The sequence below is a fragment of the Pinus tabuliformis genome, chromosome 5_1 (genome assembly GCF_031772625.1).
Source record: "Pinus tabuliformis cultivar Carrire ecotype Pingquan chromosome 5_1, CPIR1, whole genome shotgun sequence".
NCBI lineage: Eukaryota > Viridiplantae > Streptophyta > Pinopsida > Pinales > Pinaceae > Pinus > Pinus tabuliformis.
In genome coordinates this window covers 865,514,483-865,540,365 of record NC_142305.1, presented here as the reverse complement: position 1 = coordinate 865,540,365, position 25,883 = coordinate 865,514,483, and the positions used below count along the sequence as shown (strand labels likewise).

The window sequence follows — 25,883 nt, the reverse complement described above, 5'->3', positions numbered from 1 at the left end:
GATGATTGGGTGTATGTAGGGATAGATTTTTGAGGAGATCCAGATCTTCCACTGCCTCTAGGGGAAAGGTGGATTGATTCTGGTAAAAACTATTTTTGAAGTTTTTGAAATTTTTATCATTTTTTGTATATATGTACTGAGATTTGACTTATAATTTCATGTAGATTTTGGACCAGAGAGACCTCCAGGGGTTTTACCAATAGCTAGGCAAGTGGCATGCCAGATTGAGGATACTCCTCCATATGTGGAGGGAGAAAACCCTATCTTCGAGGTAGAGCACAACTTAAAAAGTTTAACCAGGGAGATTCTAGAGTATGCCTCGATCGATGAGGTGCCATTACACTACCAGAGACACATAGTAGGGGTATCTGCCAGACTGCGTCAGCTGCTGGGCTGAGTCATTAGGGTTGTCTCGTGCTATCATGAGCACCATGTGGGGGAATAGCCAACTCCTAGTTTACTTTTTGCATTATGTATGCTTATAAAGCCATGTGTTCAAAACATAAATTTTGTTATTTTGATGTAGCAAACTCTTTTGCAAACACTCTCTCTATATATATACATGATTTCCTATTTACCATATCTGATGTGTGACATTCTATGATTTACAAATTTCACAAATTTCTATCTAACACGTAATTAGTCATTGCATTTGTTAATGTGTTTGTGCATCTTAGAATGTGATGATAAGTAATAAAATCAAATTCTTGTTCCAATAAATGAAATCGAAAATGCATTCTCAAAATTTGAGGGTTTCTAACTTAATATTGTCCATTAAGTTGTAGCACAATGAGTTGTGAATCAAACTTTACGATTACCTCTCTAATTCCAAGAGCGATAACTTATGACAAAAGTTCGATGACCACACTATATTTTGCAATGTTATTAGTCATCTGACCTAAACATATACCTTGTAAATTCACTAACTCACCATTATTGCCCATGCAGCGGAAGATATATTATGTGTACTACGACAAACACCATCAACAAAACCGACGTAATGGTTGGATGACATCTGCAAACCAAGTAGAGCACGAGGTAAGCAAAAGAAAAGGTTTGCAAAAGCAAACTAACAACCAAAATCACACTGCACACTAATGAAAACACACTAATGTACATATGTATTTAGACGGAAAATGTGTAAAATATTTCAGGAGCCCATTTTCAAACTCAGGTAATCAATCAACAAATAATAAAACCAAAGCTTCACCATTGGCATGACATGCAAACATCGACTCGGCGAAATAGTGGAATAACACACATAAATAATAATGCCCCCATGCCCCCTGTGCGAGTGATGGTTACGAGTCATAGGATGAATACCCCATTGCAATAATGGGCGAATGGTAAAGACTCGGTGAGAAGATCTCATAAAAGAAGGCAAGAAAATCTTAATCTCATTGTGAGAAAAATATGCCCCTAGTTGAAATATTTTGACAATTTCAAGTTGGACTGAAATGTCAATGGGCAAGGTAGCAGTAATGTTCCCAATGTTTCCCTCAAACAAAAAATCATGCACCAAGATGGGTGTTTGAAGTGGATGGGTAAGTGTACAGGAAACAAACATATTCAAAAACATTGAAATCTCTCCAAGACTCGAGAGAAATGAGGAACGATGATGAGCATCATTCCAGGGAGTTTCCTCAAGAGACATAACCTCAGTGATACTCTCATCAATGGGAAATGTCTCGTTCAAGGGATCTGGAGAATCCCAAGAACCAAGCCAAGGAGACTGTGAATACGCATCTAGATGCATACTAAGAGTAGTATGACTTTCAGAAGCGGTCGTCAAAGCCAAAACAAAAACTTGATAAGTTTGTTCTGCTGGGTTGAGCGACATAACATCACCAAAAGAATCAACCTAATCGGGAGAAGGAACAATCCAAGGATCATAAGAAGTAGAGATCATATTGACAGAAGTGACATTAGGAGGTGGGAGGGAAAAATTTCCCATAAGAGAAGAGTATTTAAAAATATCCACTCCATTGCTCTCATAAGGAATGTCGATATTTCCCACATAAGGCACATTTCCATTCAAAGAACTGGAAGAGAAAATGGCTAATTGATCAACAGTGACTATTTTTCCTTCATGAGGAAAATGGAGCACACAGAACAAAGAAGAAACCACACAAAAATAGCATGAGTCCAACTTCATCCAAGTAGAAATTTATAATTCAAATTCGCATCAACGACTTCCACTTCTAATTCGATAGTTTTTCCTTCCAATGTGATGGGAAAACTTGTGAGAATATCGTAAGGATGAGATCCTCTGCCATGAAAGGTTGAGAGGTAGAGAGTCGATATCTTTCTAGCATGAAACAGACATGATGTAGGTGGAAGCATCCTCATCAATCATAGTCCGTTGAATCATCTTCCCTTTTGTAATGATTTGGATTAAGAACGCAAGTTGATGGGGAAGCCGAGGAACATGATTTTCCAGGTCAAAAGTGATCAAATTCAAATCCGTGGGGTCAATTCCTCCTATAACAGATAATAATGCTTTCCGCTACGTTGGACAAGTTTGGAGAACTTCCAAGGCAAACATCATCGAAGGCACTTGAGCTAAATCTTTGAAAATATTGTAATGTTGGGCATCTCACACATTCAGATTGTAAGATGATTTCCGAAGGACACCCTTGGGAGGTGGTCGGATAACAGAGTCATTACTAGGTCTCTCAATATGAAGAGGACCAGAACTGGGTGGAGTAGAAGTAGAAGGTGTATCAGTAACTTCTTTATCCATAGCCTATTTTTGAGTAGTTTGATAGCCTTTTGACCGGGTGGCAATAGAAATAGGCATTGTTCCACTCATGTAAACATGAGAAACTAAAGATGTACAATATTGCGACCGTTCTACCAATTGGGTATGTTATGATGGGAAAGGTTCTTTCAATACAGTCAGTTTCCCTTTAGTGCCTTTTAACAAGCGACTAACTTCCACACGATGGGGACAATCCTTGGTCTAGCGATCTTCCTCACAAATGAGGCAAGGATATTTGGGCTTACATTTTCATGCATCATTAGCAGATGACTTTGGAGGATCATGTTTTTGGGTATCATATTTTTCTTTTCCTTTACCCTTATTTTTACCTTTAGAGACTTTGTCTTTTAGTAGGATTTCAAGAGGGTTTCAAAGGAGGATTAGACACAACATTTGAAACAAATTTTTGTTTCAAAGAAGCTTTACTGGATGTTTGAGACACTGATCCAATAATACCATCGATAGGTGGTACATCCAGAGGTTTAGAAGATGATGGATCCATATATGGTCTCAGAGCATCAGCCAAGAGATTATATAACGTGCCGGATTTGGAATACACCAAATCTAAATATTGGGCATGGGCAATGGATTGCTATTCGGTTACACAACCTCCCATCACTATGTCCTTGGAAATTTTGTTTACAAATGATTTGGTAAACCATTCAGTTAACAACTCATTAGGTATATCAAACTTGATAAGGCGACACCAATGTCTCCATTCATGGATATGATAAGAGATGTGGATAGCGGTATTCTATTTCAAATATGTAAGAAGATGGGTACTAGTTTCATAACAAACCGGTAACTTGAAGTGAGTAAGGAAGGCCATTTCCAAAGAATTGAAGTCTTGATAGGCACCTCAAGGTAAATTTATGTACCACTTCACGGCAACACCCGTCAGGGTTTGCTAGAAAATACGTAGACGAATAGAGCCTTCAACCCAGGAATTAGATGAACACCATAAATGGTAGGTCATAACATGGGCCTAGGGGTCTTCTCCAAACTTTCCCTCAAATTTCAAACAATCACCAGGAATCTTAGTGGGAACCAGAGGCCAATAAGGCAAATGAAGTATTAGATCATTAGTGAGCCTTGACACATCCGGCAATTCCAACATTGCTAGAAATGGCAATTGTGGGTTGAAAGGCATGGGAGGCCTTTGATAAGGCCCAACTTGTGGATTCCATCCTTGTTGGTATGGGTTTTGTCCCCAAAGTGGTGGATTTTGACCATAAGGAGCTTGATATTTCCCCCACTGAGGGGTATTCTGACCATACAAAGGTGGATTTTTCCCCCACAAAGGTGGGTTTTGACCAGGGTAAGGTTGATACTGACCTACCATAGGTCGTTGAGAACCATAAGGTGGATAAACAGTTTGCGTGACATATGGATTATAAGGTTGGTGTTGCAACTGTTGGTCCTATTGCTATAGGGGTTGACCTTGTGGCTACAAAGGTTGACGTTGTTGATATAAGGGTTGGTTTTGACGCTGCAAGGGTTGTCCTTGCTATTGCAACGGTTGTTGGTAAGGCCCTTATTATGCATAAGGTCCTTGTTATACGAAAGGTTGTTAATGTACATAAGGCTGATGTTGTTGGTAAGTTCCTTGTCGAATTTGTTGAGTTCCAGGTTGGTACTAATAAGTTCCATATTGAATTTGACTAGGTGACCCAAATGAGGAATTTGAACCAAACTACATTTGGGTGCCTTCCTATTGAGTAAAGGGTGTATTTTAAGGCCTTTGAGAGCCATATAGAGGGTACAGTTGTTAGTAGGGTATTTGAGCCTAAAGAGGTTGTTGATATGGGATCTGGCTTGATCAAAATGGAATTGATGATCCACTAGGATAAGGTACACTGCCAAAATTTTGACTAGATCTGGTAGCGTGAGTTTGAGGTGTATTCACATAAGGTCCACCTGAAATAGGAGGTCCATAAGGTGTAGGTGGTTTTTGCCCCCCATGTGGTGGGATAGGTGGTGGCACAAATTTTCCATTTAATGGGGGACCTTGGGAACTTATAGGGACATTAATTTCCCCAACAGTGGCTATCGGTTGTATAAGAACTAACAAAACTGTAGTTGGTACAGGAATTTGTGAGGCCATGTTTGAAACAAACGGACTAGAAGTAGGCATGGCACTTGATGACCAAATGGGATTGTGATAAAGTGAATACACACTTAGAGTACCTGAAACCAATTGAGAAAAATATCTATAACCAGCTGGAAACAAAGGCTCATGCTTTTAGGGGGTGGTGGAGGTGCAAAACTTCCCACATATGGATAACCTTCAAGTGGAAAGTCATATTCATAATCATTATCAACAGCAAGAGTATGAGTAGCTGAGACTTCTACATGACCTTGAGAAGAAGATGGAAACTCACCTTTTGAATCCATGGGTGGAAACAGTTGGCGAGGAGGAATTCGAGATGGTCATGGAGATAAAACCAACGGTATACAAGGATTTTCATATGGACTATAAGGTTTTTGAGGAGATATAACCAACGGATCAACTAGAGGATTTAGAGGGAATAAAACAAAACTTTGTGGACTCTCAAGGGTTTCTAGATCAGATTCCTGAGATGATGATGAGTCTTAAGGTGGAGAACGAGAGGCAAGGGGTTGGGTACTTGGGACAATTCCAAGCTCAAGACCTTGGTCTTCAACTGACAGAAAAAACTCAGGATGAACTCCTTGTGATGACCCTTCAGTGTCAGATGATGAAGGGGAAATGTAAGGTGAACTTGGTGGTTCAACCATGATGACATTTTCTCAAAAAACAATAAAAGGGGTGGTTGATTTGAGCCTACAATTAAAATTTACTATTAATTAGGCAATATGAGGGCAAAGATAACTGCATGGGTAAGTCATGTTAACATGGGCAGTTAAATTTTATAGCTTAAAAACAAGAAATAAATAAAAAAGGGTGTACTAGGCAAAGAGGGTTTACCAAGCATCTATGAACCATTATATACACCTTAGCTGAAACCAGGGACTTAATGCATGATGGTCGATCTTCGCGAATGTTGTGTTCGGTATATCATATTAATAAGGTGGCTGACTTGGTTACCTGTGGATAAAGGATAACAACCTAGTGGGGTCTCCCAATATATACTCAATGGTAAGGGGAGCACAAGTATGTCTTAGTTTTTTCTAATGCATAACCATTCAGTGAGAGATTTCTGATATATTTATCATACTAGAGTGCCTCCAATATACCCTAGAGTACTGGAGAACATCCTATATACTTCTGTACTGGAATGATATTTCACCCCCGGGATACAATGCAGGTAGTTAGCGACAACTGCTAGGTTTATAGATGTTGGAACACATCTCTAGCCTAGACATCTAAATTTTTGCATTAAGTTCCAAATGCTCCTTAGATTAATTCAGTAAATTTTAAAAATTTTCTTGAATTAGGTTTCAATTTTGGGCTCAAATGATGTCACATGAATCCTAGCATGCAACTATATGAGAAAAAGGAAACCTTTCATTTCAATTAATTCTATGCTAATGAGGGAAGAGAGTTCAAGCAATTAATGCATAAAACAAGAGAATCCATCAAACAATATGCCTCCACTAACTTTTTCGAAGGGCATAATGCAAGAGAAAAATTAAACTTCACTAATGAATATGCAATCTATTGAAATAAAAAAATGATCTTCACTTCACTAAGATGCACTTTTACTTATATGTTGCTCTTTTATTTTTAGATGTCTATATGCAACTAAGCTTCAATTAAAGAAAAAAATGAAGATTTTGATCCAAAATACTCCTAAATGCAAACAAGGCATCAATCAAAGTAACACCAAATTCAAAGCACTCAATGAAAATGTCTTTCACTTTCTCTTTCGAATAGATAAGAAAATATACTCATTTCATTTTGCAAAAAAAAATAATGTAATCTATGTATGATAAATGACAAAGATGGATTTCAAATGCAAGATGACCTAATACACATGAAAAACAACTTTGCACAAGACAAACTGAAACCAATGTAAGTCAATGTTTCAAGTGATTTTACCAGATGAACAAGCCTAATCATTCAGCAAACCAGAGACCCAAAGACACTCACAAGCAATAAGAGACAACCAATTGACCTATAAACCCTAAAATTAATCCAATTGCACTCAAACACTTGAAATTTCATAGTAAGAATTTGCTAATAAAATGAGGTAATCAATCAAAACACCAACAAAAGCTAGTCATACAAGACAAAATAGGATCTCAAGGGCTTAGACACATTGGGGTTTGACAAAGAAACCCTAAATTTTTTCCAATCTTAGGGATCAACGTGGCTATTAAGGTCAAAAAGGTGATGAACAGGGGATAAGCACGATTGTTTTAATAAAAAGAGCTTTTGCAGTGCCACTGTTAGATAAAAAAATGCATTGGTCAAGGAAAAAAGAAAAAAATAAAAATAATTTCACAAACACTTGTAGACTAAGCACTTTAAGACATAAACCAGTGATTGTGTAGACCTATATCAAGCCAAACTAACTAAGAACATGATGTTTTTTCAAACTAATCAAGAGATCAGTTGAGAAATGAGGATGAACAGGCTATAGCTTCCCCAATGGAGTCGCCATTTTTTTGTGAAGGAAAATCTCCTCTATGGACAGAGGCGATCCCTCTAGCTAAATGAGTGGGTCTAGAAACAAACCAAACAATCTAATACACACTTTCCTAGATTATGCTTGATAAATGCAAGAAGAAGGAGGAACCTACCTCATTCTGATGCTAATCACTCGATCCTTAGAGATGGATTTGAATCTTTTTCTCCAGGCCTCGCTTCCTAAATGTTCTTCATGTTCGGAAACCTGCAAGGAATATCAAAGTACTATACAAGATACAAGAGCATATATAACATACATCAAACATAAACTACTTAACATATCAAGGAACATTAAGCTAATAGCATAAAAAATTACACAATTATGGAAAGTGAACATGAGATGTATATATTAAGAAACTAAAAAGGGAAGCATACAACCTATGCCTTGATGTTGGAGCCCTCCTTTGGGTGGATTTCCATGTCCAAGCAAAGAATCATCAAACACTCCTTCTCCAAGCTATAATGGGTAGCATGTAAGCATAATCTCAGCATAGGGATGGAGTAATCAAGTATCAATCATTTGGGGATGGAAGGGAATAAATTTATAGGAAGGGAGAGGGAGTTAGGGATCCAAAAAAGAGGGAGAAAGGTCCACATCTGAAGGGGAAGGCCCATGATGATAAGATCAAGAGGCCCAAATGAGAGACCTCGACCATATCAACAACAACCAATATCCATCTCGTTGTTCCTGAAGGTTCTAGTAAGCAAAGCTTCTCCTCCAGTTTGGGAAAACTTGCCAGAAGAGGTTTAGCGTGGGTTTTCCTATGAAAACCCACGCTGGCAGTGAAAGTGTATAACTGAGCAACCTACCATCAACACAGGTAGACAATTGAGGAAAACGCGTTGATGCCAAAAATTAGGTTTTTAGGCAAACTTCTCCAGAATGGAATCAGGGAAGTTTGCCTTTGATTCTTCAAGGCGGTTTTTGTATGTATATCATGATGGATATACTGCATAGTTTTCAATGTTTTGGCACTTCAAGATATGGCACGGGAAGTGAGAAGGAGATATGACAAAATACTATGTAACACCAACATATTATTGCCTATTCCAATTCCTTTTTTTGTTGTTGCTAATGCTTGCCTTCAATTTGGACCACCCAACTGGGCATTTCATGCTTTCCTATACCAAGCACATAATTTCCATTAGATTCAATATAAATTGAAATAACTTCAAATCATACCTAATTGGTGGCCCATCAATAAGGTACACTTGCAATTCTCTTCAATTCTTGTCACAACTAGTCAACTAGCATATTTGGCCAAATAATCATTTATAAACATATCACATCAAGTTAGTTCAAAACACAACCATTATAGATCAAAATAATAAATCACATGTAACCATCATAAACCAGAATCATAGATTGCATCTAATCATCATAGACCAGAATCATAAATCACATGCATAATAAAACTAAAATAAAATATTGATACTTATCCTTTAATCAATCCTTAGATTATACCTTTGTCCTTATTCTGTATGCACTTTGGATCGGTTTCCACACTTGACAAACATCCAGTGCCTTATCCTCAACCGTGTGCACATACACATAGTGTGTATCACACACATACAACCACACACGACATATAACAACATGAAATACATGCACCTACACCTGACATACAACACATACACCTACACCCAGTGCACAACAAAGCCCAATACATACTCCTACATCTAGTGTACAACACAACACAATACCTATGCCCACATCTGATGTACAACACAATACATATATGTACATAGAGTACAACACAATGAATACACATGTCACGATACCAAGACCACACAATGCACATACATAGTACCACATGCCCGCAACACAACATGTATGACATGAAAACAATACACATGTACACCAATACCATATGTACCATATGTATAACATGTACAGAGTACCACCTGTACACAGCACCACCTACACAACATGTGCACAACATCACATGTAGATGACACCACCTACACAACATGTACACAATGCCATATGTACACCACACCACCTATACAATGTGTACACAATATCGCATGTACACAACACCACATGCATAGCATGTACACGACACCACATGTACACAACACCACATGTACAACATGTACACAACACCACAGGCACATAGCACCACATGTAAAATCATGCACCCAACACCATATGTACATAGTACCATATGTACAACATGCACACAACACCATATGTACATATCACCATCTATACCCAACACTGCATATGCAATAAACACGCAACACCATATGTACAATGGGCATACAACATCATATGTACACAAATACTACATATACAACATTACACATTACCGTAGGTACAATCACTGAATATACAACATGCACAACATATACACAACAATAGCATTGCACATCCAAAACCATATTGCCTCTACCAAGCAACCTTGCTTCCAATGTCTCTCTGCCATCCATGGTTATCCTAGCATTTCGCAAAGCACATTGTTTTCATTCCATTGATGTATCCTTCAGCGTTACCTATCATAACATAAAAATAGGCATAATACAAGTGTACAATATTAATTCATATCCACATTATACTGACCTCGTATATTTTTCATGACTACTCTTCCCACTTGATTCCTCATAACCTAGGAACCTCTTCATGCAATTCACCTACATAAGCAATCATTCCTCCATAAGAATGATCCCTGGTGACCCTGTCAGATGATGACATACATACATACATGCATACATATAAACATCAACATAAAACAATCATGATCCCTGATGACCTTGTTAGATAACAATGTACATACATACATATATGCATATAAACATTAGCATAAAGCAATCATGATCACAACATAATTACTACATATCATAAGGCCAAGGTTAAGAGAACTTCCTTTATTCATGCACAACATGCACAATATTAAGAACAACAATTCCCATCATAGCCAAGACATATGAAACCTCTAATCCATTTACTTTACCCTTTATGTTACATTTCTCATGATTGTCCTATCACCGTCCATTTACCTCAATGGACCCAACCAATCCAACTAGTTGTCATACGCTTTCCTTCAACTTCCCTTATACATGCACTGAGCTTCATCCAGGCCTTACATCACCTGTTGGGTACCACACAACTCTCCCTGAACTCCATTAAATTTCCTCTTTCCCAACCAATTCCCAAGACTCAAAACATAAACGGAAAGACGAGAAACAAGCAAGAACAAAACCATGAAAATCAATAATGATACAACACCACAAACAACGTGGCAAGACCTTGCAACAAACATAACAAAGATTCAATCAAGTGCAACCAAATCACAAATACCGAAAGCACAAAATTGGAAACATACATCATGACTCCATCCCCATGGTTCCCAGTGCCTGCAAGTGAAAGCTCAACCTTAGCCTTCTTTAAGATTTCATGGCAATATCTTTTTCCATGCAATCCCCTGCATCATACTTCCATAAACACATAAATTTTAGTGCATAAGTAAACATAATAGCATACTGTTGACCTTGCCTTGTCATACTAATTCCAAGCATGTTAACCTGCAATTGTTCACACATGTCAACCACATGTTCCAAATATCAAGACAATTATATCTATCAATTTGAATTCAACCTTTACCAAGACTGACAATCATGTCATAGGCCATAGTCAACTCATAGTAATTAGACATAATGCTACAAATGTCACCTATTACACTCAAGTACATGTCAGCTATCTCAACACATATATGTTAGTACGACCATCTTAAAACATAAACATTTCTTGATGTAATCTTATAGACACATACTCATATCATGTGATTAATCAACCATTTGAACAACTATAAATGTATCATGTTAGATAAATCAACTAGACGACATAATAGACACCAAACACTCAAACACCAAACAGATGACATAATCAAATAGTAAAGTACCAAGTATATTGCGTAAGAAAACTCATACCTTAATGTATCTTAGGGGAGGCTATCTTGTCTGCACAATCAATCTAGATTAGCACAATATAACTTCACAACACATCAACTCAAACACAAATAAGATCATGATATCCATAAATGTAACTAACTAACATGTTCACATCATAAGCTCATAAACATTTGTCATTCATGCTTAAGATTAGTCTAGCTTAGTAGAACACAATGTCACAAATAAGTCGACTCATACTTGAATGTAATAACCCTAACCATCTGCATAGGCTAATGCAATTTAGCATGATACATATAACATAAAGATATTAATGCTATAACCATAATCATCAAGTTAACTAACATATAACATGCTCATCAACGACATATAACATAATCATCGAGCTAACTACAAGTTAACATATAACATATTCATCAACGACATATAGCATGAAACAACAACAGTGCATACAACCAAAGGTTACTATTATTCATGACTATTTGACACATGTGTATATGACTATACTGATCAACTAGCATTTATCATATATGTAACCATAATAATAATAGAATTACAAACATATAAGTAACCCTAATGCTTACAACAACCATGAATCACATACCTGCATGCCCCCCATACAAACCTGTATGATGATCTCCTCTTACCCTAAAGTCCATTGCTTCAACTTCACTGTAATGACCGACATCTCTTGTTATATCTTAGCCAAAAGATTAGCATCATAACATATCAATATCATCATGATGACTTAATTACATATAATGACCTCACAATGCATGTCTGACCTACCATACATGCATAGCCATAACCATGACAATGCATGCATAACAACATATAGAAACTGACATGTGTAACAAATACATATAAAACCATACACACATGATGACACATCCCACAACAACACCATCAAACTTCACATGGCGAAATCACTTTTACGATGATCAACACCATGCAAATGCAACAAGCACATGGACTACAAGCATAAGGAACACATATGCAAAAATCATGAATGCATGACCAACACACCACCCATCCAGTTCGAGGGGTGAACCATGCTATGATACCACTCTATAACGTTGCCTCCCCTCATATCTACCCACTTTCACCAGCTCACTCGGGGTAAACATGAGATTAGGGGTTTCTATGACAAGACTTGACCTCCTAGGTGACCTTAAGGAAGTGGAATCGATGGAAACCCACAACATAAACCTTTTATACCTGCTACAGGATTCCCAGAAGCCTTCCCAGTCATCCCCATGACTATTCCCTAGGTCCCATTGAGTTTTTATGCATCAAACCCCTGGATACTCACTTGATATAGACAAGGGTGCGTCTGGGAAGCTCCAAATGCTCCCACAACAAGGCATGGGTGCGTCTAGGAACTTTTCTCTTCATACCTATGCATGCGTCTCCAAGATTTGTGCCACTTTTCAATCCCATAATCCAGGTCACTACCCGGAAACCCTTGTAGCTTTCAAAATCCATAAATTACATGACAACAAGACTTGCAAGCCAAAAACTGGCTCCAGGACTAGGCCTGACCATCCCCAACTGGGACTGACATTCTGTCAAACACTTGGCATCAATGAAATTTACAGGACATGAATACAAGACAGAGAATAAATGACTAATAACTCATATGAGACTTGAGAAGAAGGATCACCACCCTCGTCCCTTAATTGTTTTGACATCAAGTAGGTCTTCCATCCATTATCCTTTCAGTTACAAGTAAATACATGGAATAACCATGACTATAACTAGTCATATAACCATGTAAATAGCAATGAGATAACAACCATTAAGGCCACATAATAACAAGTACAAATGAAAGAGAATGTAGCTTTTATTAAACATAGGCAAGAACCAACTAGGTTTGGGACTTCCACATACCACCCGACCATAGACATGGTTAAACCAAATATTTCTTTCAACCAATCACCCCTGTGCCATATTCCAAGCATGAATGTGGGATCTCATGGATAAACCAATCCAGAAACAACCAAGAGAATCTAAAGGTTAAACCACCTCCACCCTCACCAAACCGTGATCTCACCAAAACCGACACTAAGATCACAAAACCAAATCGAGCTTGGAATGCCTTCGGACTCCATCACTATCCTCAAGGAATTTTCCAGCTCCTTGTCTCTCAGGCTTTAGCACAATCCACACCAAATCACTAAGCCCTAAATGAGACTCCACCCTCAGGCTTTAATGTGTATCCTGCCAAAACCGGTCAAGGGATTCCTAGGCCTTTGGGAATTTTCTTGAGAACACCTCTGCCCTGGATTTTGAAACGATCTGACAATTCCAAAGTTAAAAACTGAGGAATAATCCCATCACACCATGGCTATTCGGAAAAAGGCAAGGCAAGGCTGAAAACCACTGTCATGACCCAAAAAACCCATGCCACTAACAGCGAGAGAACCATGTACCAACATGCAAAGCCATGCATGTCAAAACCAGCTAGGAATTCACACATGAAATATGTTACCTGCAAGTATTCCTGCTAAAGATACTTGATCCTACTTGTCATTTCTTTATATTTCCTTTCCTTTCCTTTCCTTTTCCTTCCTTTGCTTGCTTTTCCCTTCCTTGCTCCAAATCTAGAAAGCTCCAAGAAAACTTTAAGTGTCCAAGAGTGTGAGAGAGAGGAAATAATGAGAGCTACAAAACTGAACTGACAAAAAACTGCATTTACCAAGCCTTAGAAAAAGCTTACCAACTAATCCTCGGAAGCCTTTTTATCAATGAGGCCTCTATTTTCTTCATTTTCCATATTTTCCTGCAATTTCCTCCTCACATGCAACCTATGACCTCTCACCTTCCTTTTCTCCTATTTTCCTTTATTTTCATAAATAAGTGTGCCAAAATACCTTTTTTCCTTTCTATTTCCTTAGCCATTGCTTTTGCCAATTTCCATTAGCCATAAACACATCCAGTGATTCCCACTAGGATATCTTTTCCCAATATTCAGCTTGGAATACATGTCCCATGACCTTGGTCTTATATATATTTCCTTTAGTAACTTTTATTACATGAACTTTTAACCAAGGGCTGTTACACCAAACCTCTTGAACATGTGCACAATGTATATATAAATGAGGGGTTGATTCTTCCCGTTCTAGACACGGGGAGCAATGAGAAGGGTCAACAATTACCCTATGGTGTAGGCTCTTTGCTATAAATAGTTTCTCTTGCATGAAGATACAACAAAAAGCATTAATTTTCGAGGGATTGTTTGGTTTCCATACTTGAGACCACATTCTAATCTTTAGTGGCAATCCAATTTCAAATAATTGTAGTAAATAAACCAACATTAACCAAGAATTCTTGATTATGCCACACCAATAGATCTTCTACAACTTGTTTTCAAGGGGTGCAACATGTCAACAACAATTGTAGCTTAAGGGCCTGATCCATAAATGCAAGGAACACTGTCCAAGTCCCAACATTTTCAAGAGTTTTCATTGTCCCAATTAGAGATATCATAAAACATGCTTTTTCCCGTTAAAGCCATCCACTATTTTAATGGGAAAAGATCCTCATAGTTATACATTGGCTTCTTATGATGAATTTTATCTATCCAAATATTATTTTATTGTCCATTCTGAGGATACCTTGATAGATGTTCCTTGGTCAAATCCATGGATGAAAAAAGGTTTCCATATGAAATAACCATCCTTTAGAGCAAAAGAGGCTAAAAGATTATAATCTTGGCACCTAGGGAAAATATGTCTTTCTCAATACTTCTTTCCACTGGGCTTTATTTCTTGAGATATATCATAAGAAAAAATTTCGCCCAAGGCTAGATTCATCAAGGTTGGGTCACGAATCCCCAACCCCCCATGAGCTTTTGGAGATTTAACCATTGCCCATTTGACCAAGTGGTATTTTTTGTTACTTTGTTTTCCTCCTTCCCATAGGAACTTACTAATAATTTTGGCCATTTCACCTAATATTATTTAAGGAGAAAGAAGAGTCATAAACTAGTAAGGAGGAAGAGAAGATAATATTGCCTTAACAAGAATCTACCTCCCTACAAGATTCAACCAAAATGCTCCCCATTGTTGTAACTTAGCGCTAAATTTTGGTATGACTCTAGACCATGCAAGGGAAGTGTGGGACTTTATACAAATCGAGATTCCCAAATAGCAAAACTCTTTCCAAAAATATATGGGATGGAATCCAAGAATGTCACCTACCTATCTTTGTAGATGGGAAGTGATATTCTAAGAATACATCTATGATTTTGTATGACTAACAATCCCACTAGAGGCCAAAAGAAATTGATTGAAGACAATCTTAAAATGCTTATAAATAATTTTCGGGGCTCTCCCCAAAAAGAGTGTATCATCCATAAATTTGGATTCATTTATGCTCTTTATGCCTAAGACATATCTTACTCCCGATAGGCTTCCAATTCTTCACTCATGTTCAAGGCACCTATTTAAGGAGTCAACCATTAGAATATAAAGGAAAGGTAATAAATGACACCTTGGTATAGGCCTTTAGTGGCTCTAAAAAATCTAGAGGAGTAGCCATTCACCAAGGGGGAGAGTCCAAGGCCAAGAGATGCAACCTCTGCCCATTTTATGAATTTTCCATTAAAACCAAATTGCAAGAGAACCTTCAACAAAAAAATCCTAATTAACTAAGTCAAATTCATATTCCATGTCAACTTTTATGAACTTTCCATTATCCTTTCTTGAACTACTGGAATGGATGGCTTCTTAAACAAAGACTATATTATCAATTATATGTCTTTGGCCCATAAATCCCCCCTGATTTTCAAATATGATCTTGGGAAGAAGGGGAATAAGGCACTGAGATAAAACTTTTGAAATGATTTTATATGAAACATTACAAAGGGATATTGATCTATACCTTGAAAAGGAGTACATGTTGACTTCTTTGGGTACTAAAGTGAGGAAGGATAGGTTGATCCCTCCACCAATGCAATCATGCTTGAAGATATAATCTATTAGGTTGATCAGGTCATATTTGATTACATCCTAATAAACTTGGTAGAAATGCACTAAAAATCCATTAGGCCCGAGAGCTTTATGCAGACTAAATGAGAATACTATGTTTTTTATCTCGTCTTCAATGATACCACACAAAAGCACCCTATTGTCTTTCTCGAAAAATAATTTGGGGATTTTATCCAACTTGTATTGGATAACTTCTGAAGGGGGAGCGGGGGGGGGGCATTTGGGGCACTATAGAGCTCATTGAATAAAGTCACCACTCTCTTTGGATTTCTTTAAATTCCCCAATTTGCACACCTTCAACATTGATCGATTTGATGATATTCCTCCATATCCTTGCTTTAACTTGATTCTGAAATAATGTGGTATTGCAATCACCAAACTACAACCACAAACTACGAGATTTTAGGCGCCATTCTTCTTCCTTAGCTCTAAGCAGTGGATGAAAGGTTTGAAATTCAGTGTGTTCATGCTAAAGAAGCTCCTATGTCACTTCCCCTTGCTCTAATCATTGTTGGATTTCTTTCATATTTATCTTACGTACTTTTAGTTTAGCACTCTTATCTTCATTGTTGGCTTTAATCCATTTTTTTTAGAAAGCTTGAGATTTTTTATTTTTGTTTCCCATATTGTTATGGGGGAGCCACTCACATAATGACTCTAAATTTGCTTGACAGTTCCCAAGAAACCATCTATGTTGATCCATAAAGGGGAGAATTGGAATGGTAGTGGCCCATAATCCACTGTTTAGGACACTTCCAACAAAATTGGGCAATGGTCTAAACTAGCCAACGGGAAAATCTGTGAAGTAACTTGGAAATCTTTGGAGATAAAGGAGGCAATAACCAAAAATATATCTAGGTGAGTTGCAATATGCCTAGGTATCGATATATGATTGTTCTAAGTAAATTTATTGGCAATATGCTTAATATCCATCATGTCTAGAAAAGATATGAGGTCCTCCAAACTCTCTTGAAATTGGTCTGTCATAGGAGTGCCTCCTTTCTTTCCCAAGGGAGGAGGGTTGTATTGAAGTCCCCTCCAATAATACAATCTTGTTGACAAGGGGTATCTTTAAGACTGAGAAGGGAAGCCCAACACTTAACCTTTTCCATGTAATGAATGGCCACATACACATTGACAATATTACATACCTTGTTTGATGGAATCTAAGTCAATCTGACCACTAACTAGTGAGGCACAAAGATGGAGTCTACTAGCTTGAAAATAAAATTAGGCCATATCAAGCAAAGTCCCCCTGAAGCACCATGTGATCCTATCACCTTGAGATGTGAATTTTTCCATACCTTAGATAATTTTTGGAAGGATTCTCCTTCCCCCAATTTCGTATCCTGGAGTAGGAGGATGGCTGCATTTATTTCTTTATTAAAGATCTAACCTCAAACACCCTTTTATCAGTGCCCAAGCTTCTACAATTCCAGGAGAGAAATTTCATTACTGACTTTAGTAATTATTTCCCCTTGATTGAGGGCTAGGTTCATTTTTCTTTACATTTATGGTTACCATTTTAGAAGGATCAATTATTGATTGAGTCACCATCTCTTTATCCTTCTCTGTCTTCTCAGTTGATTTTTTTTCATTTCTTGTTTGCTTTCCTTTGTGATCGATCTATTTCCTTCTCCCTATCAACATCCAATTGTTCAGCCACCAAGCTTGCTAAATCCTCACTATTGTGAGCCTTAAGGGTCTGAGGAGAATGAATTTCTTTGTTTTCTAAGTTAGATAACTATCCCAAACTTTCTCTTGGTGTGTCTCCCAGGGGGGAACACCATCTTTTGCTTCTAGGGAGGAGGGCTCCGTAAGGTTGGGGAGAGTTTCCTATGTTGTTTCAATTCCTGGGATTTCTCCTTCTTGCAACAGTTGATTTAGGGCATCAAAAATATTATTTGGATCATGGGAGTGTTTATTGGTGCTAGTTGAGCTTCCTTCTCTAACCGTTGGCCCATTCTTTTTTGGGGACATGGGGCCTTTCCCTTTTGCTCCTGCATTTGCTTGTAAAGGAGTTTGATTAATGTTCCTTGCCAAACCTCTCCTCTTCTACTGTTTCCATTTCTCTCCTCCTTTTATTTTCTTTTGTTTCTCATTTGGCCTCTTCTTACAATTACACACAAAATGGCCATATTCATGGCAAAAAATTGCATTTAAATGGGAATTGAATATCATAGTCAACCTCCTAAATGTGAGACTAGTTGTTAAGGTTAAGATTTATTGTTGTTGGAAACCCTTTATCTAGATCCACCTCTACATAGATCCTAGCACAAGCTTGAAGTTATTTTGAGGGATATTCCCTATCAATGTATTTTCCAATGGCATTCCCGATGTTACGAAAAGTGTCCTCGTTCTAGCAGTGCAAAGAGAGAAAGGGAAACTTGACCCAGATCAAAACAACGAATGGGACATTGAATTTTGGTTTAAAATCTAAACTCCAACGTTCTAGATATAACCTTTGGGTGCCCATAAAATAAGAGCCACTTCTGAATATGGGGTCCCAATTTACTTTATCTTCAAACAAACATGTGTGAAGCCTTGGTCAACAGAAGGACATCTAGACCTTGTTTTGGATCATGGGGCCTCCAATTTTTGTCGATCTAGGCACGTAGATTCCTCGACGATGGCCAAAGACCCATAAATTGTATTATTAATCCCAAAACTATGAGCTTCAAGGCCATAGGACTGGATTGAGCTACTTTAATCTCCACTTTCATAATATCATCAATCTTCTTTACAAATTTGGTGGTTTGGACTTTTGGAAGCATGGTCGTTCAACCACTAGGGTATTGGATGCAATTATATTTGGAGGGGTTGGCAGCAGGGAGGGGAAGGAGGGCCCTCTTGAACTTGATTCCATTAGCAAGGTATGGGTGAAAGGCGTAGGCACAAGATGACAAATGCACTAAGGCATGCAGGTTGGAGCTGTAAAAAAATCCTTCTTATAACTAATAATAATTATTATTATAATTTAAAATAAAGTTATAATTTAAGTAAATTTTATGATTTTAGTTTTTTAATATTGAAAATAAAAATTGTATTATGAAATACGTGTTTTGATGTTTATTAACATTTATCAACCATTTAATTTATATGACTATGCTAATAATTTGTATTCTATAAAATTTAAATTTTGATCACACATATACTTAAAAACAAAAAAAAAGTTAGAATACTGTTATTCTTCATTTATAATATTTTGTTTTGTAAGTTAATATTGTATTCCCTCACAAAATCATATTATCTAGTACATCATTCAACCAACCAGCTTAAGCATGTTTTTTGGTAAGTGGTCTCAATCTGCACCGTAGTAAACCACATATTTTTGACCACCTACATATGGAATAATTTTTCCAAAACTCCAAGATTATTAACAATTGGAGCATAATTCAAGTATCTACTTCTTAATCAAAAAATAAAAATTGTTAGCAAACATTTCAAACTCTAGGAACAAGAAGAGGTAATAGGTGCCAGATCCTTTGCATTGGATCTTGGGAGAGCTAACATAACAATAATGCATGGAATATGATGCTCAATATGATCTAGGTGAGCATCCATTCTCTCAAGATAGACTTGTTGATTTCTCTGAACACATTTCACATCCTCAAGACTTGCAAATACATTATATCTTTCATCCTACTTCTTAGTAAGGACCCTGCTCAAAAGGGTTTTCATTTGCCAATATAGTGCTAAAGCATGAAAATATTGCTTTTCCCTTCCCCTAATACGACTAGGGTTAGGAACCTTCTGCCCAATTTCATCTATTATGTTTGAGTCAGAGAAGGCCTACCAATCTCTAGTTGTCAGGGTTTGCAAGTACCGAATTTCATTATGGGTTTTCGGGGGGATGACCATATGGAAGGTCTCAACAACTTCATGGGCCTATTGTTGAGCTCGGTTTCAACCCTGTGGTTAACAACCTCCCCCCCCACATTTGCTTCTCATACATTGGTGTTGCATATAGTCAAATTGGTGTTTCCTCTAATTACAACACAGAACTAACTAGGACAAGAAAATTGAGTGCAAAGGTAAGGCAAAATAACAATCGTTGACCAAATCGAGAGGATTATACCCAAAGGAAGCCCGACCCAACTCCAAAGACGGAAAAACCAACAACATAAATTAAAACTACACTAGCACATGCATGACTCGACAAGAGTGGAAAGAAAGCTACCAAAACACAAGTATATAGTCCCAAAACCACAACTACACAAATGAAACAACGACCAACCCTGTGTGGGAAATCAACCCTAGATGCCAACACCAGAAGCTGACACTAAAAGAAAATACCCATAGGCAAACAAAATATCAACAACTAAATTATAAATACAAGAAAGGCTTTCGAACTACCTGACATTCAATGTCCTTTGTGTGACGAGAGCAGATGATTGGCACGAGTCTCCGTGTACAAATAACAATGAAAACCACTGAAGCACGGTGACTTGTAGCCATTAGGTAGTTTAAACTCCCACCAAACCTCCTTAGCCCTGAGCCGCAGAGGACTAACACCCCAATTTCCTTTACACAACTGACATACAACTTCTTGTTGACCTCCTTACCGTCTAGAGCTGCTCCCTAGAGTGCCAAGCAGTTATATTTTCAAATTAAGTTTAACCAGTGTCCTCTCGCTAGCCAAAAAATCACTCGAAAAAAAGACCATACCTCAATTTCGGGGGTTTCGAGTTTTTTCCTTACAAAAATGCTTTCCAAGCAAACCTACCACCCCTCTTTTCTCATTCAAATGGTGGTCAACATGATTAATGAGAAGTTATATAATTGACACATAGTTTTGCATGTACTAGCTGGCCATGTCACCCTCTCCATTTAATGATATCACCTCCGCATGGTGGTGGGCATAGCCCCAGATCTTCATAAACACACCCTGGCATAACCCCGGTCTCATGGAAAGACACCCCCATTAGGGATTCATTTATAATATTTTTTATTTTATGAAAAGATTTTAAAAGTTTCTTAAAAATAAAAGATATTATAGCAACATTTATTTTCATCTAGAACATATGAATTTGGAAACAATAGTTAAGCCGGATCACTTAACGGTTGGCGACCGTGACTAAAGGGCGATCGGAATCTCATCACTAATATCATTACCAATCGCCACGACTATAAAGGGACGGGTACTGCCATGAACAACCCCGACCGTAAAGGGTGCGGTGCGGTGCCATCACATACCGAACAGGGATACTGCATCCTGAGTTCTTTTCTTCGTGAAATCAGATTCGATCGGCCTGGGTGTTTTGCGAGCCCATAATAATCGAGTGAGTTTTGAGTTTTTTTTTCAGTGAGATTAGATTCGAGTTTTTTTCTGTGAGATTAGATTCGATTAGTCTGGGTGTGTTGCGAGCCCATGAATAATGAAAAAATTAAATTCCAAAATACGAAAAGCAGGGAGGCTACAGTCTCTCAGTCTTGGAAGTCATTCATTCGAGTAAAGAAAAGAAATTTGAAAAGCAGGGAGGCTAAAGTCTCTCAGTCTTCGACGTCATTCATTCGAGCAAAGAAAAGAAATTTGATTAACATGGCTGCTGCTGGTTCTGGCACAAACTCAATTCCTGTTCCTGATCATGGGCAAACACAAGTACACATAGACGAAGATTTGCACAGCAGACAGTTGGCAGTTTATGGAAGGGAGGCTATGAGACGCCTAGCCGGTGCAAATGTTCTCATCTCTGGCCTTCAAGGCCTTGGGGTTGAAGCAGGTATGTATGTTTCTTTATTTTCTCAGTGATTCTCAGAAGGATGAGAAGGTTTTTTCTTCTGTTCTGGCTCATGACCTTGCCTCATGTTTTATGTTTTGAAGCCAAGAATGTGATACTGGCGGGAGTGAAATCAGTGACCTTGCATGACCCATCAAATGTTGAAATGTGGGACTTGTCTGCCAATTTTTATTTTAGTGAAGCTGATATTGGCAAAAACAGGGCAGTTGCTTGTTGTAATAAGTTGCAGGAATTAAACACTGCAGTTGCAGTTTCAGTTTCTACTGAATCTGAGATATCACCACAACACCTCTCTTCTTTCCAAGTAAGTTCCCTTTATGTAAATTAGCCTGAAATGAAATGATGGTAATTCCAATTAGTAATGTATTGCATTTGCAGGTGGTGGTGTTCACAGACTCAAGTGTGGAAAAAGCAATTGAATACAATGATTTCTGCCATAATCATAATCCACCAATCGCTTTCATCAAAGCAGATATTAGGGGACTGTTTGGAAGTGTGTTTTGTGACTTTGGGCCAGAGTTTACTGTGTTTGATGTGAATGGTGAGGAACCACACACAGGTATTGTTGCTTTTGTTACCAATGACAATCCTGCTCTGGTGTCCTGTGTGGATGATAATGAGAGGCTCCAATTCGAGGATGGGGATCTTGTTGTTTTTTCTGAAGTTAAAGGTATGAGTGAGCTCAATGATGGCAGGCCAAGAAAAGTTATGAATGTGAGACCATACTCTTTCCACCTGCAGGAAGACACCACCAACTTTGGACGCTATGAGATGGGTGGCATAGTCACTCAGGTAAAGAAACCCAAGCTTTTAAATTTTAAGCCACTGAGGGAAGCACTTGAAAATCCCGGTGAATTTCTTCTCAGTGATTTCTCCAAGATTGACCGCCCTCCACTTTTGCACCTGGCTTTCCGAGCTCTAGATAAATTTGTTCATCAATTTGGGCGTTTCCCTTTTGCTGCTTCAGAGGAAGATGCCAGTAGATTCATTGATGTGGCAAAGGCTTTAAATTACAGTGACAGCAGCCTGATTAAGTTGGATGTCAATGAGATTGATAAAAATGTAAATGTGCTCAAACATTTTGCAAGTGGTTCCCGTGCAGTGTTGAATCCCATGGCAGCCATGTTTGGTGGAATTGTTGGGCAGGAGGTTGTGAAAGCCTGTTCTGGCAAGTTTCATCCACTTTTCCAGGTTTTATACCCACCATTTTAATTATTTGGATCATCTCTTTTACGGTAATGAAATTGTGCAATCATCATTTAGATTTTATTGGTCTCTCTGCGTAATAACAATTCTTATATTGCTGTGCAGTTCTTCTATTTCGATTCGTTGGAATCTCTTCCTGTAGAACCCCTAGAGCCAGAGGACGTGGCGCCATTGAATTGTCGTTACGATGCCCAAATTTCTGTATTTGGAAAACAGATACAGAAGAAGTTGCAAGATGCGAAAATTTTTGTTGTGGGTGCTGGTGCTCTGGGATGTGAACTTTTAAAGAACTTAGCCCTCATGGGTGCCTCCTGTAGAAGCCGGGGGAAGTTGACTGTAACTGATGATGACGTTATCGAAAAGAGTAATCTTAGCAGACAATTTCTCTTTCGGGATTGGAATATTGGGCAGGCAAAATCAAGAGTGGCAGCATCAGCGGCCACTGCAATCAATCCACATTTGCAGATTGAAGCCTTGCAAAATCGTGTGAGCCCAGATACCGAACATGTCTTTGACGACTCCTTCTGGAACAGTGAGGTTGATGTTGTATTAAATGCTCTGGACAATGTCAATGCCAGGCTGTATGTTGATTCAAGGTGTGTGTACTTCCAGAAGCCATTGCTAGAGTCTGGAACACTGGGAACCAAGTGCAACACCCAAATGGTCATTCCTCATTTGACTGAGAACTACGGAGCATCACAAGATCCCCCTGAAAAGCAGGCACCCATGTGCACGCTTCACTCATTTCCACATAATATCCACCACTGTCTCACATGGGCAAGGTCTGAATTTGAGGGTCTTTTAGACAAAACTCCAGCTGAAGCAAATGCTTTTCTTTCCAAACCAGAAGAATACATAGCAGCAATCAAGTCTGCAGGGGATGCTCAGGCCAGGCAACTTCTGGAGTCTGTTGTCGATTGTTTGGTTTCACAGAGATGCCTAACATTTGAAGATTGTATCTATTGGGCTAGAGCAAAGTAAGCCCTTCCCTTCCCTTCCCCTTTTATAATTATTAAATTGTTTCTACCTATCATTTGCATCTTGCAGTGTAGCAATCTTAAATCATTTTTCACAGTTAGTGACTGTTTACAGTATTGAATTTGACTAAAATAAATTTGCAAATCGCTGACTGATTTGATTCAGGTTTGAGGATTACTTTTCAAATCGTGTAAAGCAGCTTATTTTCAAGTTCCCTGAGAATGCAACCACAAGCACAGGTGCACCATTCTGGTCTGCTCCCAAGCGTTTCCCAAAACCCCTGAACTTTACTTCCCATGATCCCAGTCACATGTCCCTAATTCTTGCGGCCTCAATCTTAAGAGCTAATACATATGGCATTCCCATTCCTGAATGGGCTTCAAATTCAGAGAGATTAGCAGAGGTGGTAGAGAGAGCGTATATTCCAGGTTTCAAGCCAAAAGAAGGGGTGAAATTTGTGACAGATGAGAAAGCTACAGATGTGAACCCTTCTACATCTGTTAATGATGATATTACACTGATTGATAAACTGATCATCACATTAGAAAGTGGTATTAAAAATCTGCCTTCAGGTTTTCGCATGAATCCTATTCAGTTTGAAAAGGTAACACAGTTTAGTTTCAAAAATTTTCATTAATCTCTATGATGGTGTAGTAACAGGTTCTTCACAAAATAAAATGTTTTGTTTGTTGATGAGAGGGTTTATAATGCAATACCATTCATGAGAACAAAACTGAGTCTAAAACTTGGTGCTTTATGGCAAATGCAGGATGATGATAACAATTATCACATGGAGCTTATAGCTGGACTTGCTAATATGAGAGCAAAGAACTATAGCATACCTGAGGTGGATAAGCTCACGGCCAAGTTCATAGCTGGCAGAATAATTCCTGCAATTGCAACTACCACTGCGATGGCGACTGGTCTAGTGTGTCTGGAACTTTACAAGGTTATATTAGGCCACAGGGTTGAAAAGTATCGCAACACTTTTGCAAATTTGGCACTCCCTCTATTCTCTATGGCCGAACCTGTTCCCCCAAAGATAACAAAGCACCTGAACCTACGCTGGTCTATATGGGATCGATGGGTTTTTTATGGGAATCCTACTGTTCAAGGCCTGTTAGACTGGTTGCAAGCTAAAGGCTTAGATGTCTGCTTTGTGTCATGTGGGAAATCATTGATTTATAGCAGCATATTTCCCAAACATAAGGAAAGATTGGGCAAAAAATTGGTAGACATTGTAACAGACATAGCAAAGCTAAACATACCTCCAAATCGTCACCAGTTTGATATTATTGTTGATTGTGAAGATGATCAGGGAAATGACTTCACCCTACCTACATTATCCATACGCTTTCGCTAATTCAAATCATATAAATGTGACGTTCCTGATTTTGATCAGGTGATCTTTGAATCTCTGAATGCATATTATTGATATGGTTTTTTTCCATCATATATGTTTTTTTCCTAAACAAGTTTAATTATCAATTTAATTTTGAGTTATTTTTTATTTTAAATAAGTTAAATTATTAAGGAATAAAATGTGGGAGTTCTGATTCAGATATAGAACTAATCTTAAAAGAGAAAAATACAATATTCTCACACAAATTAAATCTAACAAATCAATAATAAGTTTGTAAAAACATTAATTATAAATAATATTATAAAATTAATCTAATTATAAA

General features: G+C 38.0%; 1 protein-coding gene across 1 annotated transcript; it reads left to right on the top strand.

Annotated features, from left to right (window-relative positions):
- Positions 1 to 21,418: 21,418 nt before the first annotated feature.
- Positions 21,419 to 25,612, top strand: LOC149167574 (ubiquitin-activating enzyme E1 2-like). The gene is made up of 6 exons (XM_089433029.1): positions 21,419 to 21,996; positions 22,098 to 22,318; positions 22,393 to 23,205; positions 23,326 to 24,197; positions 24,364 to 24,802; positions 24,968 to 25,612. The coding sequence occupies exons 1-6, from the start codon at positions 21,645 to 21,647 to the stop codon at positions 25,559 to 25,561; spliced, it is 3,291 nt and encodes a 1,096-aa protein (XP_089289155.1). The 5' UTR covers positions 21,419 to 21,644; the 3' UTR covers positions 25,562 to 25,612.
- The last annotated feature ends 271 nt before the right edge of the window (positions 25,613 to 25,883 follow it).

Coding starts and splice junctions, on each gene's coding strand:
- LOC149167574 (XM_089433029.1), top strand. CDS start 21,645: ATGAATAATGAAAAAATTAAATTCCAAAATACGAAAAGCAGGGAGGCT. Junction 21,997..22,097: donor AGGCCTTGGGGTTGAAGCAG/GTATGTATGTTT, acceptor TATGTTTTGAAG/CCAAGAATGTGATACTGGCG. Junction 24,803..24,967: donor ATCCTATTCAGTTTGAAAAG/GTAACACAGTTT, acceptor TGGCAAATGCAG/GATGATGATAACAATTATCA.